Source organism: Ornithodoros turicata, unplaced genomic scaffold, assembly GCF_037126465.1.
Source record: "Ornithodoros turicata isolate Travis unplaced genomic scaffold, ASM3712646v1 Chromosome39, whole genome shotgun sequence".
Taxonomy (NCBI): Eukaryota; Metazoa; Arthropoda; class Arachnida; order Ixodida; family Argasidae; genus Ornithodoros; species Ornithodoros turicata.
Window position 1 is genome coordinate 329,009 of NW_026999369.1, and position 20,032 is coordinate 349,040.

The 20,032-nt window shown below is 44.2% G+C and overlaps 1 protein-coding gene and 1 non-coding gene across 6 annotated transcripts in view; both read left to right on the top strand.

Annotated features, from left to right (window-relative positions):
• The window catches only part of LOC135374008 (uncharacterized), a 150,962-nt gene extending 139,643 nt beyond the window's left edge, over positions 1 to 11,319 (top strand). For 4 of the 5 annotated variants that reach the window (XM_064607027.1, XM_064607029.1, XM_064607026.1 and 1 more), the window contains 2 exons: positions 9,802 to 9,858; positions 10,939 to 11,319. In XM_064607027.1, coding sequence (XP_064463097.1) covers positions 9,802 to 9,858; positions 10,939 to 11,220 — 339 coding nt within the window. In that variant the 3' untranslated portion in view covers positions 11,221 to 11,319. The remainder of the gene's footprint in view (positions 1 to 9,801; positions 9,859 to 10,938) is intronic. The other variant, XM_064607028.1, reaches the window with a different exon arrangement.
• Positions 11,320 to 17,077: 5,758 nt separating this feature from the next.
• On the top strand, positions 17,078 to 17,150 carry Trnaa-ggc (transfer RNA alanine (anticodon GGC)). Its single transcript has one exon. It is a non-coding gene; the product is annotated as a tRNA-Ala (tRNA).
• Positions 17,151 to 20,032: the final 2,882 nt, after the last annotated feature.

Sequence of the window (20,032 nt, forward strand, 5' to 3'; positions counted from 1 at the left end):
GGTATAGTGAGCGCGTTGCGGATTTGCGTTCTTGGGTTCAATCCTTCGTGTGGTACTTTTTTTTACAGACATATCATATAGTATCTTTTATTTTATTCATTATACCTGAAGTACTTTATAAGCGCTACATCAGGGTATTTGTACAAGGTCGCACAGCTTAACAAAAGCACAGTAAGAAAGAGTATATGGGCAACATTCGATGACAAGGCACTCCATTATCGGATGGGGCACTGTATAGGTAAATATACGAAATATTCTTTTGAGCCTAATGCGGGTTCAACTTCTTCAATTATGTTCTGGTTCAATATAAATACATTGTGAACACGGCTAGAAACAAAAAGTGTGACAGTTCTAAATATGAAGAACCCGAAAGCGCAACAATGCATGTTTTTGCTGAGCTGAGAGGACATGCTTTCGTTTGAAAAATACACACAATCTTTGAATTGAGGTACACTTGCTCATAAAATTGGCTTTACCTATCTGCAGATCACTACCGTAGGCGCGACATACTTTAGTAGTTTCGATAAGATAGCACAGTATACTGAGTGTTGCACACAGTGTCGTCCACACCTGGAAGTATGGATTAGTTCATGCCTGTCCCTGTAGAAGCAGAGCGGCTGAACATTCGCCAATATGACTCTTTCGTTAACAAGCTTAACTTGCGTAGTTGCAGCTCCTGGGTGTCGGCGACAGCCCAGCAGCTAGCGCATGCCGTAGAGCAGTTGTGTAGATTGCTCTGTCGCTGGACATTCGTACAGACGGCGCTGATCCGAAGCACGTTTTAAGAACACGCCTTTCATGGTATGTGATGTCGAAAAAACACTTTAACGTGGGATGCTGTCTCCGGAGGTGTGGCATGTGATATGACGGAACCTCCTCCGGACCGCAGCTCGGCGTCAATTCAAGTCGTGGAGAGCAGGTTATAGAATCGATGAGTTGTGCAATCCAGCTCGGAGGTCTGTTGTTCAGGATTACTGGCAGAATCATCCTACCGTCGAGTCCTGAGTGACGGCTCGAAATTTGTGTGAGGGCAGACTTGGTCAAGACTCAGCGGAGAAGGCGAAGGCTTTAAGCGAGTGTGGTCAACAAGACTGCACTAAAATTGATGCCACCGACGTAGCCATAGAACAAATGCACTTGCCCATGCTCTCATGCGCGGCCCGAGTCCGTGTGTTTCGGAAAACGAAACTACCGTCGTCTTTTATTTCGTTGTGACTATTGGAGCGCTAGCCTCTACCATAGATGTATTGGGGTCTTCGAGATGAAAGTAAGATCCATACAAGAATTTGGGACTCAAATATAGTACCGGTTATCTTAATCAATCAATTAGTTGATTGAATTAATTCAATCAATTAATTACTGGAGAAAATCACCAAGTGTCGAGGCGGTTTTCTTCATAGAGTTTTTTTAATAAAATAGAGGTTCTGGAAGCGTCCAGTAAAAACGGACTTTTTATTTAATTAATGAGCGCATGCTAATTGCTATGCTCAGTAAAAAGAAACCTTTTAGATATGTAGCTATCGCCACTTGTTTACGAATAATTCAACCGCAGGCCTTCATAAAACACCGTATAAGAGTGATGATAAGCGCCGAGAAACGTATGCTACCGCTTCATTCAAAGATAGATGAAGACAGCGACATAACTGCGACCACATTGAAAAAGGACTCCCAGCAGCTGGTTCATTGCTTACTGCCGCGAGTGGTTACGTCGGGTACGTACTAAAAATAAGTGATCCTGTAAATGTAGCTACATTGGTACTGACTGACGAACAGCAGGCCTCCAATAGCGATCTCTGGACGTCCCTGTCTACTCTTTTTTAATTGCAATAGAAAATATTCTCGAGTACATCGTTCATGTATATATTAATTTCCACTAAAGGTTACACTAAGGTCATAGCTGCCTTTGCATCATGAAATTGTTCACAAATAGACCAATCTATCTACCGTGGCGTAGCTCATGATCATAGTCGGCGCCACCAATTATTAAGATTGTGCCTTTCTCACGCGGACCAATCATTTTGCTTCACGAGCTTCTATTGCGCGTTTTTTGATTTCGCAACGACATTCAACCAACAGAAAAGGCTTGGTGCATGTTTCAATTCTGAGCTACGCGTTGCATTTTTTTTTAACTTGAGCACGAGCTCTCGTGCGTGCCCCGCGTGCCCAAAGTGTTATTGCCGTGCAGATGACGTTAAAAGTTCCCTTTCTTAACTCTCCTCGTCGTCCCTCCCCGAATTTTTCCTCCTCCCATATCCTCGTGCAAATCTGTCAAGTCCTCTTTCTTGCATGGTTGTCTGCTATCCCGCGAAGCCGGCTTTCTGTGTCGTGTCCCTCAATTCTGGTCATGAATAGTGTATATCCACATATAAACACTGATACCTAGTGTGCAAATGCCCACCCCCACCACATCTTGTTTTGGAGCCAGACATTGTGCACTGTGTGGGTGTTCAGAGGTTCCTATCATGACACCTGATAATAATCATCATGACCTATGACTAAAGAGTGCATTATTTGCACAAGCGACCTTGGAGTTCTGGGAGGGCAACGACCCCTTTGCCCCCCTCTCGGTATGCCCATGCCCCTGGCTAACTATACTAGGTAGTCATCAAATATAAGGCTATAAGAATGTGACCTTGTGTACCACTTTTGTGCCACCTGATATGGGCAATAGTGCTTGCAAGATTACATCAGAAATATTTTTTTACAGAGAAGTACTACCCCTATCCAAAGGAAACTTTTTGTAAGCCTATGTTCCACTATTTTTGTCATATGCTCTTTACTAAATGACATGTACTTTCACTGCTGTTCTTAATTATGTCAATAGGTGAAACACCATGCCTGACGAAGTGATTTTACAGAATTGTAATGCATGATGTGCTGTTTGCAGCAGGAATATTAAAGGCAAGGCTATTCAAACTGTTGAAAGTAATGATAATTACGATGGTTTAGCATTTGGTTGTGCAATGACAATGGAAGCCAAGTTGTTCACAATGCCAGCTTGCAAATGCACCCGCTTGCATGTAATGGGAAAGTGTCTCATTCCTGGCACATTGTTTGAGAGGACGCTGTCATATGGGGGATGCTGCTGCTTTCTCGCACACTCATTCACCTTGTACTTTACTGATCCTGTCATTTACTCATTTACCTGTATGGTGTATAGATAGATGTACTTATGCTTCGTTCTCTGCAAAATAGTCATTCTGTGTGCATAATGTGGAGACAGTACATATGGGTTCCCAAAGCTGGTGAAACGTTTATGGTCATTTCTGTGCATGACTCGTTGTAAATGCTACCAAAAGCTAGCGGCTTGCGGGGGTCTACTTGTGTGCATCAGGGCGGCTGGTTTAAGTCAATAACTGTATACGTGTGCTAGCTGTAACACTGAATGAACACCATTGAAGTAGCAAAAATTACGATCGAGGGACATTGCACGCCAGCCACCATATGTACAGTGTCATAATATTATTCTGTGTAATAATATATCCTGACAAGAGTGCGGAACAACTCTAACATCTGTGCGTGTCATCTGATAATGTTTTAAGCTGTGCATATTTTTTGCAATGCATACAAATACAAAAAAAGTCCATGCTTTGAGAAAGAGGAAAAAAAGAGGGTAATGTCACAATGTTCCAGAGTAATATTACACATAACAGAGGCCAAAATATCAGAAAAAAAAGACTGCCTCCTTCAACTACACCAGATAAAAGCTACCCCACCTTTGGTAATAAAAAACTCACTGAACAATAGAATGTTAGTTGAAGTAGTTCTGCCAAAATCTCAATTTTATTTTTCTTCTAAATCAGTCACTCATTAAACATTTAAGTCTCCCTGAAGAAAAGATTTGAGAAAGTCGTTCTTTTTATCATCTTATCACTTATATTTTCTGTTCACTTGTTTACATATAATGCAGGCCTAACAATTTTCGTATGCAGGAGAATGAGTCAGAATATCAGAAGCAAATATAACCATGACCACATGATACAATGAAAATCGCACATAAGAAGAAAGGTATGGTTACAGATAAAATAGCAAATCCAGTAGGCAGGCTGGTAGACTTGATCCATGACGAAGAAAGCATGAGCTTGGGCACAACACTCATCATCCAGATACATGAACTGGTTGTTGAGTGTTGTTGCACCAAAGCTCAGGCCTAACATGCACGAGGTCACACGGACCTCGTGTATGTTAGGTCTTGCTTGTTGAGCGTTATTGTGCTCCAGCTGAAGATTTGATTTTCATAGAAAGGTACCCCAGAAGAAAACTTAAACGAAGACACCTTAGAGCTCCTATTCGCCACAGAATATTACACTGACATTGCTCTCTAACGTACTGTGATAAATCTTTCCCATATTTTACATGCCTATGTGTAAGTCCTGTACTTGGCAACCTACTGTAACAGGTCATAACACCACATAGGCGTAAATATGAAATCCGTCGGAACGACTAGCATAGTATTACTGATGAAAGTATATGTAAGGCTTGCCTTACAAGATATTTGGTGCCTGTAGTTAAGGAGAACCTAATTTGTATTTAAGTTAATCATGTCTGAATAAATTATTTAATCTGATTCGTTTCATTCTGGATTCTGATTTATTGCAAGGGCATTAGCGCAGCCTTTTATTTTAGCAATGTTGACATATCGTAGAGAGTATCTAGTGTGATATGTGAGGAGTATACAGATTAGGGTGCAGTGAGTTTTGTACTCACTACACCCTAATGTGAACTAGTTCACTCTTTGCAAGAGACAATCATCGTGAAAAAAATGATTCTTCATGAGTTAAACAGAGCAACCCATTCAGTGCATGATGATTTCTACAAGAAGTCAGGTACATTGTGTGTAGACATGCAGGTATGTGCTGTACACACTATTACACTACCAAGGGGGACAATAACAACAGGAACTCTTGTACCAAACACTCACACACAAAGGCACAAGGGTGCTGTCTCAACGTATCACAGTGCACGCACTCACTTTCCAAGGTTACCGCCTTCCTTCACATTAAGAATGGCATACGGCAACACACAAACACCACATTCACCACCATAAACCACCGTATGCGTGTGACAGGGTCTTGAAACAAGTTGTTTCTTGTCTTGTCTATTTCACACATCGTGACAAAGCCGTTGCACACAAGTCATTGTGAACACTGCACTACGCTTGTAAACATGTAAGACACATTGCTGGGCTTCTGCAACTTTTGTACTTCTGCATTGAGGCGTGCGGCCTTAGAAACACAGCAAGCGAAGAGGTGCTGTTAGGCGTTGCAAGAGTGTGACACACTGCAAAGAACATCAAACCATAACACCACAACAGTAATTGATGCATGTGAAAGTCTGATGCAGAATCACGGCAGCTCTTGCACCAATTTCCTTTTTGTTTGTATTGCCTACCGTGATGAAGCGCTTGCACACAAGTTGCGGACACTGACACGGTACCTGGCTCGAACATGTATAAGACACGATGCTGGAATGCCCCAACGATCGAGAGATGTACCACCTTCATTATTGCAGGTGACGGCACAGGCCGCACAACAAACGATGACCACTGCAGTTATATACGCAGCCACAACCGACTACCGAACATTAACCAAAGTACAACGATCACGTACGCCAGAATCGCCAGAATACGTTCTGCTACCTCCTCAACATGGTAAACGCCGCCATGAAACACCTTTGTTGCGACCATACGTCTCAGAGCTTTCCATTACAAAACACAAACATAGAAACCTACGCCCTAACCCCAAACTTAACCAACACGGGTAACAGCCCAGCTCCCCGTCACCTGGTACAGCGCCATCTAGATTTTCTCTCGCTAACTTCTCGTAGAGCGCAAAACAAACAAAACTAAAACAAGAAAAAAAAAAACGAAAGCCTCCTCATTCATTTGGAATCGTTCCTGTCGTCTGCTACTTTCCCTCTCTTCCCTCAACCATCTCGTGACAATGTGAATAATGCGCATGCGTTGTGGTCAACCCTTTGGAAAGCGCTTCAGAGCAGGAGAGATCACGTGACCGATTTAAACCCGACGTCACTAAACCGATGGTTTAAGTCGGTTGGTGAATACGGGTAAATAGGTTAGTGATGGTTGAGAACTCGCGCTTCGACGTAAAAATTCTGACGTATGACGTTGGATGACGCGAAAAGCTCGCAGCGCCTCACTTTAGCCAGCAAGTAAACTCGCGAGTTTCATCCCCTTGCTGTGGGGCCCGACACGTGCGTATGCCGTGCTTCCTCTTTGTCCCCCAGCTCCCGTGGCTCAGTGGTTTGCGTGCTGGCCATGTCACATCAAGACTGGGAGGTACCCGGATTCGAATCCCGGTGCCGGCTATGGTGTCTGGGATTTTTCCTGGTTTTTCCTCTGACGCTGACAGACATATGTCGCCACAGTTGCCTTAGAAGTCGGCTCAGGACGCACATTCCCAAGGCCCTCAGTCGTGAAGTTGCCCACATACCTGACAATGCCGACAACACATCTGGCCGACAGCGGCAAGCTCTTTCACCATCACCACCACCACCGTCTCCAAGAGCTTCTTCTTCGTGCTATTCTCTATTACGAGTGTCTCATCTGATGAATAGGAACAGGTGCCGAGAGTGCGTGTCTTTGGAGGAGGTCGTATGCTACTCCCTAAACTTTTTGTTTATGTTACTGCAGCTAATACATGAGTAGGGCATCGACAACTTATAGAGGGGATGAAGTAACCGAAAGTATATCTGTGTTGGACCGTGGACAAAGACTAGGCTCGACATGGAGAAGCTGCTCATCAGGTGTACCAGCATCGTGCTAGCATGAGGCCACGGACATCTGCCCGCAGAAGGATTTCGTTATATCCGGTCATGACTCATGTAGAGGGGCACCACCTCCTGTACATTTGGTGATCAGAACAAACACCACCATATTCGGCCCTTTTACAATTGCAAATTTGGCAACATTCCGGCAAATACAACACAGCCGGCACGCTGCCGCGATAGTTCTGTGACACGGCAACTGATCGAACCTGATGCTCTTTGCGTATACGCATCGTCACCGGTTCAGAACCACTGCTATGACTGTCATCCGTGCATCGCTTCAACATCCTGTGCTCCTTCCCGAATGGCTTCCTGAGCCTGGCAAGTGAACTGCTGCATACTGAAGCTCTGCTGCAAAGCACGACCAACCGGCAAACAAGCACCTCACAGCTTCATCAACATTCACTCCTGCCCCGTGTTCACCACACCCCGGCCCATTTTACCGCTGAGAGCGACACTCGAGCCCCGCGCTCACCTGGCGGTAGCGGCAGTCGAGGCGACATCACGTTTCTGCCGGCGTCTCTGCATCTCACCAGGGCACGCACAGCCGTAGCCTCACCAGGCTCCCACAGCTCCCCATAGAGCCCATAGTTTGAGATAATTCAGGCAACACTGGACATGCAACCAATGAAAATGAACTATGATGCCTACCTTTCGGCCAATCAGGAGTCTCTCAGTTTGGCTCGCCTTTCGGCCCGGTACAGGCTACCATCGGCTTTAACTTTTACTGGTTTTCATGCCCGACGCTTGTTATTCCGTATTCGAGAACAACTAGGCAAATTTTTGACAAAATACACATTTATTTGAAACATCGTAGTGATTCAATAGTCTGACACAAAAATTCACCGTGCCTACAGAGTCCAAATCGTTGCGTTCGTTGACCAAGTTCGAGCTCGAAAAACACACACACTCTACTCCCAGAAGTGAGCGACGCTCACACGAGTGGATGCGATTTCACGGTGAGCCTTTCACCTTTCGTTGGTTGCAGTGCGAAGGTCTCAACGAAGCGGGCAATGCTTGTCGCACGGACACCGAATCCTGTCTCCGTTGTGGCTGCATTTGAAAATGCGACGGCGCTCACAAGTGTTCCTCAGGCGTCAGCTCACCACTGCATTCCAGTTCTGAACTCGAGAGACTGTTCGTTCGTAGGATACTTGTGTCGGGAAACATCACAACACGCGCTGAGTCACTTTGACACACGAACATATCTGGGACTTCTCTTTCAACAATGCCATCATACCGTGGTGTCAACTGACATCGTCGAGACGCGAGACGCCGCTGCCACTTCCCTCCCTTCTCTTCTCCTAACTGCCCGCCAGACAGGCAGCCCGCGAAAGAATGCTCCTTTGAAACTTTGCCAACCAATAGCGGAGCGCGCAGTGTCCTTCGGCCAATGGGTATCAACTATGATGCCTGACGGAGTAATACCACGTGTTTATGACGAGCAAACATTTTTTTAGAGCCGCGAAGAGGGGGAGCTGTGGGGGCCTGGCCTCACTTTCACCTCCCGTGTGATTATGAGAACTTCTGCTCCCGTGCCCGCCGCGGCACCACAGGACCGCGACATCGACAACGCCTCAGTCTCTTCCCTGCTCTTCTCAGGCTAACGGATCATCGTTCCCTGTGCTCACCAACTGTGAGGCTTCGCCGATGTGTGCCGTGCTGTGAACCTGTTCAACTGTGCTCGTCATCCACGGTCGCCCTCGCGATACTCTTTCAGTGAAGTCGTGGCCGACTTATGCTTTCTCGTCGGTCCACGTCGGAGGGGCCGGGGGATGTGGCGGACCGTGGACAACGATGAGGATGGACACGCACCTGAAGCATCCGCTCCTCAGTTCTTCCAGCACCGTCGTACAGTGACGCGACGAATATCTGTCCGGAATATTCCATCATCGTCGGTATGGACTCATGTAGTGTAATACCATATGTTCTACATGTCACATATACCTTCTTAAGATTATGTGAGACTTTGTAAATATCTCGCTGAGAGCATATCACCTATTATTTTCAGTTGTTAATGTTTGCATTAGTGTTTCCATCACTCTCTGCAGGGAAATTTCCGGGTATCACGCATCGTGGAATATTTATTGATGGTCGAAGCTATCATGTATAATGTGAGTGCGTTATCTAGACGAGGCTGCTTGTAGAACAGTCGACGCTATGCACCATTGCACACTTACTGGACGCGTTGAAGCTGGCTGGAGAACTTTTGTAGGACGCAGGCGAGGGGTAGGGGTAGGGGTAGGAATCATGAGCGACGGGGGGAGTTTCGGGAGATGCGCTTCCGCCGTAAGGCACGATCCTGGTGGATCGAACGTCGTGTTAGCAGTCTTGACAAGACCAGTAACTGGTACGTACGCAAGTGCTCAAGGTTGATACCAGAACTCGACCGAACTCGAGAGCTTGATGTGTAGCGCACCTCGGGGCTAGTGACGCCCGCGACTGTGTCACCGCAGATTCTTCATCTCATCATGTCCTAGATTGCTACAACAATGAGGACCCCATAAGGATTAGAGAGAATATGTCGTAGCCTAATCTGTGACAGCCGAATCCATGTAAGAACCATGAATTTGCTGTCGTCTCAGGCTTGCCTATGCTCCTGATATTAAAAGTCATCACTGATAAATACTCGCAACCCAAAGAAAAGTGTCCTGGATGCCTCTCTATCTCGGGCGACAATCCGTGATCAATCCCGGGCTCTTGTACCGAACCATAAAAAGATTCAGACGTTCCGTATCTGTCAAGTTAGCTTCGTGTTACATGTGCACGACGAGGAATGACAGCAACTTCCAGTACCACTTGACGGTGGTGATTTACTACATAAATGAAGGACACTTTTTTGGCTGCCAAGGCTCAAGGACTACGTAGATATCGTTCGGGATACAAAACGCTGAGCAGGTTTGTACACCGAAAGCAAACAACCAAATAAGCGTTTCTGTCTCGTTGATGTTTCTAGTCTGCCTCGGCTAATACTCGTTATTTTGGTCTTTATATTATGCGTACGCTTCTTTTCAGGTACGAGAACACATCGCCAATATAGTCCTTGTCACCGTAACTAAGGTGCTGTACACAGTAAGTACAACGGAGCTAAATCGTCTTTCCCTTATGGAGGGCACGCTTTCAACAAACCGCTTTTAAGGAAAAGATGCCATCACATCGACAACAATTTCGAAAACAAGACGGCATTCATCCGTTTGTGATTTCCCTCGTCTCTTCTTCTCAAGATGAGCCAAAATACTGGGTGGACTCCCATTGGTATCTCCAAACCATATATAGCGAGTATTGGACACTACATTCCCCTAGCCGTGTCGCTCTGCTTTTGAGAGCTAGAAGACGAGAACCGCAAATTGTGATTTGCTTTCCTTCGAGCATTAGACTAAAACCAACAGAAGGATGCACGCCGTTTTTTTTTTCTGTTGACACCAAGGCAACGACGCCTTGAATTATTGATCGATACTTTGTGGGCAGTGATGCTCTTGTTGATCTTCAGCAACATTAGCGCATTTGTTGAGAGTCCTTGTTTTATAACAAGGACAGTCGTGAATTTCAGGATATTTAGCGAATTGCGGTAGTTTGATCACAGTGCATATTTTGCAATATATGTCGGATAAGGTGATAAAAAAACGGTTCCAGGTGTACGGATGAGCTCTGTAATTAACGCATCACTTTGCCACAGAACACTGCATTGGGAGGGAGCGATTGGTTTGTAAATAGACTTGAACATTTGGTGCAACTTCAACTTTGGAATGTTTGGAACAAAACTTCTTTTAAATCCGTCCTTTTCGCTTCAGGAACGCAACGTTCCTAAATCGAAAAGGGCTAATTTAAAAGAAGTCATACAACATACGATTATTTATCGCAGGTAACCGTCCAGCCTTCAGAGTCCTGTGAACCCGATGGTAGACCCGGTCGAGATCGAACTTACAGCAAACGCTCGCTGATATTTGCAGCATAGTTGTGATACCGAGAGTGTTAACGAATCGCGTGCCCCGTACTCGTTCAGCGCCAACTAGTTTCAGTATGTAGCTATTCTTTATGTGGCTTGAGAATCGACTTGTGCGAGTGAAAGCGAGCGATCTGGATTTGAAAACGTGTTCACCAATTTCGCTACCAGTACTCTTCAACATTTTCTAACGGCAACGTTGCTCGCAGATGTTCTTCATTTGGAAGTTCACCACCTATCTTGACAAAATGGCGCCTTCCCCGGCTAGCGGTGCACCTACGCAACCTCCAGATGCCGGCACGGGTGCAGCCCCTGTTCAACCAGCAAATGCTGGGGTAGCGCCACAGAATGTGGGCATGTGGCCGGCAGGAGCCCAGTATAATCAACCTTACCCTCTTTACGGTGGTGCGGCGCAGCAGTGTCCAGCGCCAGTAGGAGGGATGGGACCTCTTGCTGCTGTTCAGCCTGGTGGTGTTCTTCAGAAGATGTGAAGATAATGAGAGTCTAGACAGATATCCGGCGACGTATAAGCCATTTTAAATGAAAAAGAACACAAAGAGAATAAATCAATAAAGTATTATACAAATTGCTTTGCGAACTATTATATAATGTATAGTAAGAATTTACACGTCATTTACTGTCGTACCTCGTGTACACCGCATATTGACTAAAAAAACAAAGTGGTACATATCCGTGTTGCACAAATGCCCAAGCAGCACGGAAGGTTGGACGCTGAAGCGTGTGAAATGCACAATTTAGTACGTCGCCCTGCTGGAAACCGTCTCATTCAAAATCCCATGAAAATCTCATTGAACCTATTGGATATCATGTACACAAATCTCATTCAGTAACGGCTAAAATTCTCATTCCCAATAGATGATTTGGGACAAATATTACATTGAAAATGGTGCCATATTCAATGAGTCTTAATGAGAAATCACAGTATGTGTTAATGAGATATAATGAGAAGTCACAGAAAGTGTTATATGATATGTAATGAGAAGTGGTGGCTTCAAACTCATTGGATGTCCCCGTCATGTCTCATTGAACCAATGAGCCCCAGCAGGATATTTCTCATTGGAATGGTTCTCCATTTCGATTCGCCAGTAGCTTTGTTGTGGTATAGTCACATTAGATGTGTAGAGCTTTCCAATGAGTATAAATGAATTCCCGCAAAAATGAATTAGACTCAATGGGATTTGGATAATTTACTGGATCAATGCACTACATATTCTATCACAGCACATATTTCAGCTTGGGTGTAATATTCTCAGTCGCACTGTGCCTTCACAGATGCGCAATGTTTGGCTAGTAATACTATCGTGCATCAAATAGTGGGAAATAGGAAATCTAAAAGATGTAATTAACATTTAGCAGTAGCTGAAGGCGCAGCCTCCTTCACTCCTGCTTCTTTTCCAGGGGCCACCTCATAAACCGCAACAATGCAGTGTAAACCGAACACTAGAGAAGAGGTTGCCGGAAGTCACTGTACAGAATTAAGAGAAACAAATTTGAAGGTATCTTGGACGGAGCATAGTATCCCATACCAGTATGCCAGCCCGGTTAGGTCCTGTCATCAATTGACAACTTCTCTTATGCATTTAATACCGATGGGGCACAAGTAGCACAAGTTAAATCAGCAAAAATACGCTTGGTCAATTCATTCACGTGATGACAAATGAGCTGCCGCAAACTGTGAGGCAGATGGTGGTAAAGGAAAGCTGGACATGAACACCTTCCTCGTTTCTGTAGACGATGCAAAGGATATTTTCAGTGATGTGACACTGAAGTCATCAAAGTCATGGAAGTCAGGAAGCATTGTTCAATGCAGATTTATTGGACTATGCCACTGTGTCGACTCCGTATCTTTGCCCCCCATGCAAAACAATGTCGGGTTTCATGGGGACTGTGGATGTAGTTGGTGCTACCATGAAGGAGAGTACTATGCCTCAGCCATGGACCCTATCACCATTAACACCCCAAGAGAATGGACTGGTGAAGCAGCAGTGAGAGAGATTCAGCAGTTATTAAAAGACAACCTCTAATGTCTGCGGATATAAAGGACCTGCTGCACTAATAAACATGTCATATTTTGAATTTGCACACAGTGTTCTTGGGCGTTGTACGGACTGCCACAGGTACGTGGCTGTGTGAAGCCAAAGAAGCATTCTGCAGGTGTTTACTTTTATTCGTCACATAAATTGTAGTTAGAAACTAGCAAAGCAAAATAGACGCCGTTTTTGCAGTTGAGTAATATGGACAGGTGAACATTCTCCGGAAGAAAGTCTAACTACAAGATCAATAATTACCAAATAATGATTAATTAACTCTTTAATTATGGGATTTCGCATAACTTCGGAAACTTAAAGGAATATGTTCCTCGTTGAAAGACATTCCATGTGGAAATATGTGTTAAATGCGCACCTGTGTTGAAATGTTCATCGCTAAATTTCGCTATGCAAATGAGCCGAAACAAGAAATACGCAGTTTGCAAACGCAGAAACGATGCGACATTCGCCTTATCCGGGTAGAAAAGCGGTCTATCTGACCATTAGCTCCTACATCAATCAGTTTCATCGCTCCAAATTACGTGGCCCTCCCACTTGGGTTGCATGTCGCTCTTTCTGCGCCAGAAACGTGTTTAGTCCATGTTCCGGCTCATTTGCATAGTGAAATTCCGCGACAGATATTTCAACGCACGTGCGCGTTTGTGTGTTTTTTTTTCATCATGAAATTACTTTCGACGCCGAATTGATCCCGTTCTATTATTTCGCCTTTGCGAGAAGTCCCCTAATTAAAAAGCTAATGAACTTTAGGTAATTCGTGATCTTATAGTTGCACGATTTTCTTCGAGCGAATGTTCGCCTGGCCATATAACAACCGAAAAATGGCATCTATTTTGCTCTACTAGTTTTTAATAGAAATGTAGCGAATAAAAACAAACAATAATCATCATTAGCAGAAGAATAATGACGCCACGAAGCTCTTTATCGAAACCACCAAAGGGCTTCAGAGAATATAGCTCTTGGAAGCCCTCAGAATGGAAAGGTTGGTTAATTTTCTAAGTTCACCCATGTATATAGGGTATCCTTACTTACATCAGATCTCGTTGAAGCAACTGATTCAAGATAAACTGTTGCACGAGGAAGCCGAAAAGGCTGAAATATGCCGAGAAAATTATGAAGTGACAACGAGCAATAAATTGGAAGATTTATTGTAAGAATGTGAGGCAGTTTGGCTGCAAATGAAGACACAATCTATGCGAACTCGTTTAAAAGAAAGAGAGGTGCATGAAAAAGGAAGCTAAAACAATGAAAACGCCACTCTGCTTCATTAATTTCTGATCCAAAGTTGATCCATACTAACAGGTATGAAAACAGATATACTACAAATATCCAGTGACAACACTATAAGGAGATAATGTGTGACACAATTTGAAGCAGGCAAAATCTGATACATGCATATGAGAAATCACGAACGTCACTTATCCAGTAGCACCTTCTCATCTAATTGTCCGACAAAGTAAGTCCGTCTAGTGCAAGCGGGATGATGGCACGTGATGAAGGCAATTCAGAGAACTATGGATAAATATCGGTTCACTAGAACACCTCTTGGTTCGCTTGGGAGTTGAGGATCAAGCGTCCGAAACACGCCGCTTACCTTTGTGCTAACAGAGCTCGTGCACGGGTTCAGGAACAAAATGCGTGACGGAGGACCTCACTACACAAATGCAAAGACGTTCAGATTTTTATACGGTCGGCGGAGCTGAAGGGCAGGAAGCGCCATCTAATTTACCAGACTGCATAGATCCTACACGCGAACAGACGTTTCCAAGTTCAAAACATAATCTGAATTGATGCCGATGGCGCTAGGTTGCATACGACGACGAGAGCACTATGGCTGTAGTTTCGTTTTGACAGACTGACAAAGCTCAAGCGTCGCAGGGTGAAGCTGTCGCACTGCACAATCAGTTTTTTGCAACCTACTCAGGAACGCGGAGTTGTGTGCATAACTTTGCGCACGTTTCGGTCTTTATTTATTTTATTATCTTATTTATTTATCTATTATTAGAATTATTATTCTTATTCCGTTTATTTTATTATTTCATCAATATGTTTTATTGTATTTGAGCATAATTTAATATGTACACGTTGTGCAATTAATTTCGACAGTTATTTTCTTTCTCCTCTTTTTTTTTGCGCTTTATATAAGCCGAGCTTATCTTCACAGCCAGGAATCTAACACTACCTGGCGTAGTCGCTGGAACATCCCACAACGATCCCACAAGGATGCATCCCATTTCCAGCTCGAATCCAGCATTGAACTATCCTTGTTTTCGAATGGCAGTTGGATGGTTTCACAATGTAAATTCAACCTGCACTGACCCAGCATTGAAACTGCCTCGGCAGTCTTTCTTTTTTTTTTTTTTTCTAGGGTCGTTCTTATGCTTGCGTGCGAAATAGAGCTCCTCTATTGCAAGTCTTCAGTGTCCTTCAGTTTTCATTGTTTGACTCACATTGCAAAAAAAGTGTTTTCAGTTTTGGACCTATCGGTGCCCTATTTCAGTGGCCGCTTTAATTATGCTGCGCAACTGTTTCAGAACCATTTGCTGCAACATGATTTGAAAGTTTTTCGTCTGCACGGGCACTTGGGAAAGGTGTAGGGCTCGAGAACGTTAACATATTTAAAAATGCAAGGGCAGTATCGCCTTCATCATCCACCGCTTACGAGCGAATGATCGCCAAAGGGGTCGTGTACAATGCCACTACATATCACATTAAGTGTCAGAGGACAAACAATAAGATAGTTTGTCTGGACGGCGGGTCATATGCCGAGATTATTCGCATTAGCTTTCGTCAAGAGGGTCAGCAAACGCTAAGTTCACTGACACTTTTGGAATACAACAGTGCTCGGAACACATGTAACAATATGCTATGTTTCGCAGTGAGTAAGAATACATTCACCTGTAGTGTTGGCATGTAGACGTATGCGCATGGCACTAAATGAGCAGTTTGTGGTGACCAAGTTGCCAGACAAGATTGAATATGAGTGATGACTACCGTTGTAAAAAACTGTTTTCCCTTTCTTGGTAAAATTTCTTTCATTGCATGTATCATTCAAGTTTTTAATTGCATTAGTAGTGCGACAATCTTGAGATAACCATTGATGTCTTTTCTAGCAGTTCTTTTTTTTTTCTGAGATAACGTAAGCTATAACCATCAATCTTTCTTACGCGATGTCATGTACCGTGTTTTTGAGATTTTCTTGTTCGAAGTATATACTTACAGCTGTCACATACAAGCGTACATTATTTGTATGTGTTTTGCTATATATTGTTTACACAAGTTAGTTCCCCACTTGCAAACACAATGTGCAAAACTATGCATGGGTAGAGAGCGTACTTCACTTAAGGCACTCCTGCGTATTTCTATATGCATGCTCCTGAGGAGAAGAATATTCTCTTTCACGCTCGTGCAGTGCAAGAAAATATATGGGTTTAAATGTAAGCAATTTAAAACTCGTCAGTTGCGTAGTTTGTGCCAATTGAAGTGTGTAGGAATTCAAACACGTTTCGAATAGAAGACATTTTCAATTAGAATGATTGACTTCTGTATTCAGTGTACATTAACTTGCTCTATCCCTCGAATGTGTCTTTCATGATCTTCGTCCTTTCATCTCTGCATGGAGCAGTCCTATCCGCACAGCATGTTCACTCACATTAATTCAATTGACACAGTGACCATGATGGTTCGATGCTAAACCAATTGCCCGATTCGTTCTTCTTCTGTGAAGGGGATCTTCATTTCACAACACGTCGGTTCAGGTTGCTTCAATTGGAAATCATTGCTTCTTATTGGCACCCGGTGAACTAATTACTTGATTTGGTTCTTGATTTCCTATTAATCTTCTTCATCACAACACCTGTTAGAACGCTAAAACATGAAGCTATCTTTCCCTCAACACTTCTCATTACTTCAAGGAGAAATACCTGCGTTATTCACATTAAATGAATTGGGTGTCCCAGTTCTCATTGAAAGTCATTGGTTCTCATTAAACAAATTAGATCCTGGTTAACGTTGAAAGATGAAAGTCACTGAAAAGGTTAGCTCATCTTTCATCGTTAATTTCTTAGGCAAATTGAGGCGTTGTATGTATTTGTCCCTTCTGTGTTGTTCCAGCCTCAGAACATCAGTTCTTTCATGTTCAACAGTTGCCGCCTGCGTCGATCCCGTCGTATGAATGTGTGTATGAGTGAGCAAAAATGTAAGAGTAAAAGGAGGATGAGTGAGAGAGAATGACTGGTTTGTCCCTTCAGATGACGCACCCTGGAAGTCGCTGAGAAGGCGTGTTAGCTTAGCTCAATTGGTAGAGCCCTGGACCGGCAATCCAGAAGATGTGGGTTCGAATCCTACAGCTAGCTAAACTTTTCAGTGACTTTCATCTTTCATCGTTAATTTCTTAGGCAAATTGAGGCGTTGTATGTATTTGTCCCTTCTGTGTTGTTCCAGCCTCAGAACATCAGTTCTTTCTAGATCCTGGTTCCCTGGAAGACTCCTTCTCCACAACATCCGTTTGAGCGCTCAAACATAAAGTCAGCTTTCCCGCATTACTTCTCATTACTTCAATGAGAAATACCTGCGTTATTCACATTAAATGAATTGAGTGTCTCAGTTCTCATTGAAAGTCATTGGTTCTCATTGGACAAATTAGCTCCCGGTTCCCTGGAAGACTCCTTCACCACAACATCTGTTCAAGCGCTCAAACATAAAGTCAGCTTTCCCGCAACACTTCTCATTACTTCAATGAGAAATACCTGCTATATTCACATTAAATGAATTGGATGCATAAATTCTCATTGAAACTCATTGAAATTGATGCGGGCGCTTAATGAGATCGGGTCTACTTTTTCCAGCAGGGGCATTAGAGCCAACAACTTCATGCAGATAATACGCATTGTTGGAAACAGTCGACATGTGCGGCAATCTCATTGTAACGTTCACTAGAACTCGACAACTCGACATTCCCAGTTCTGGAAGCAGCCGCCATCTTGCTTCGCGGTGCCAATGCCAATCGGTCGAGCCGACAGAGAGCGAGCGTGGTAGTTTGAGCGAAATCACTTGTCCTACAACTAATGCGCAGGCGGGACAGTCGGATCGGACGTTTCATACGGGCCAAAACGTCGTTGGTTCCTGTAATGATAACGGAATTGCGGCAGGTCAGGTAAAAAACACGATGTTTGATAGGAAGGGATGGCTCTTCTGTAAAGTTAAGTGCTTTCAAGTTGCTGCAAGCAGTGTGAGTTGCTCTGGCGTATGTGCGTCACCGTCACGAAAGTGTTTCGCTCCTTTGTACTCTCGGAGCGATTGGAAATATGTGGTGCGTAGACTATTGCGATCCCAATGCAGGCTTCTGAGGGATGTTTGGCATTGTCAGTACCGTGAGACCGCTTTTGTCCTTCAGCAAGAGAGGCGAAGCACTCGTCCTTCGTTTTTAGGGCGATACAGTCTGGGGATCTGGAGCACATTCTTCTACATTGCCCTCACTACCAACCTTCCCGAACCGCACTCTCCGAGTCCCTTAGTCAGCTGGACTACCGCCCCTTCTCCCTACCGAAATTGCTTGGTCCCTGGCCCAATCCAGCCCAGCAACGATCTGCGCTCAAAGCTCTTTTGACATTTCTGGACACCATCGGACTTCGATCGTTATTGTGAAGGGGCTCCTTATTTTATTCCCCACATCCCCACCAGCAATAGGGCAGAGTATCGCCTCTGGCGATGAACCTCCCCACTCTCCATCTCAAAATACAGTTTTTCTTTTGTAATTGTATGCAATGGTGGCTCGAAAAAGCAAAAAAAGAAGACAGAAGTAATATCAGTGGTGGATATTAAACCGGATGAATCTGTATTATTACACGGACTCCCCATGTGCGTTATCATAGCAATATCGGCAATATGGGCACAAAATGGGCTTGCCAATATGGCCAGCCCATATTGGTCCAATATGGAGCCTGGTTGCACTCCCCATATTGGTCCAATGTTGCCAGCCCATATGGGTCCAATATTGGACCAATATTGGCGTTTTACTTGGGCAGCTTGCGTTGGTTCTTCTTTCGGTTCTGTGGTCTAGGAAGCAATGTTCCAGACCCAGTGTTATTCTACTTGTTTTCTACGGAAACGTGTCAACGCCCTCCGTTCTTTGCTTTTGCTGGCGTTGGCATGGTCCCCGACGAACGTTGTGGCTCCCGAGAAACGCAATGGATCTCCGATTTCTACGTGGCAAAAAAGTCGAAACAAGAGGGCCGGCCGTCCAAACCATGTGAAAGTATTTGTGGCAGGCTTGCGAAATTCGGGGGCCCATTCCATTGTAATTCCATTGCGATTAATGAAAGTATGTGATAAATTTATTCCTTTCAATTTGTCGTCGTGGAGAGCTATGGTCAATTACCATTCATTCAATTTCGCTAACAATAAACGAGACAATATGAATGAAACAGTCCGATACTTCACAGCAGGAGGGGCAGGTGCCCTATATCGGAACGAAAATTCACAAAGGAAACGTGTAGAGGGGTTCCTAGCATCACGACACCAGCGTACCTGAAATTGGACTAAGTAAACTTCCGTGAATATTTATTACGAAATATTGAATAAGCATACCAGCTGTTTTGCTGATCACGGCCACCATGCAGTGTTATATGTTCCTGTTCACAAACGCTAGGTGCTGGAAGGAAGTATTTGTCAACTGAATTCGCTTCGCTGTCATAATCGGGGATGCTGCGGAAAATACTCGTTCAACATCTCTTGATGTTGCGCTGACAATAGATGCTGTCCTGGCGATGCTGGACAGCAACACGCGGTAATCCTAGGTTCAAAGGGCAGAACGGTACAGCGTTGAACCCAAGACTACCACAGGGTCACCCAGGCAATTTCATTCTAATTGTATTCGGATGAAAAGGCGGAATGATTCTATTTCCACTTCAGTGAGAATTTCTTTGTTGCAATTCCATTCCCATTTCTTTCCGGGCTCTATAAAAGAAGGAAGGATTCCGAAATTATTCCAACTTCGGAGTGGCAGCTACGCAACCCAGCTTTCTAGCCTTGAGGCTTCGACGAACAGGCATTAGGCCTTATGTCGGTATGTCCAAGATGTACAGCGCCCTGGAGGAAGAAGAGAAGTGCTGGAACAAGAAACTAAACGCGTTCGTTTCGTACACTGAATTCGTTTCAACAAAAATTCGCTGTCCGGGCGATTGAATTCGGGTACCGAGAGAGGCGGATCAGTGTGGCTTTATGAGTAGATGAAAAG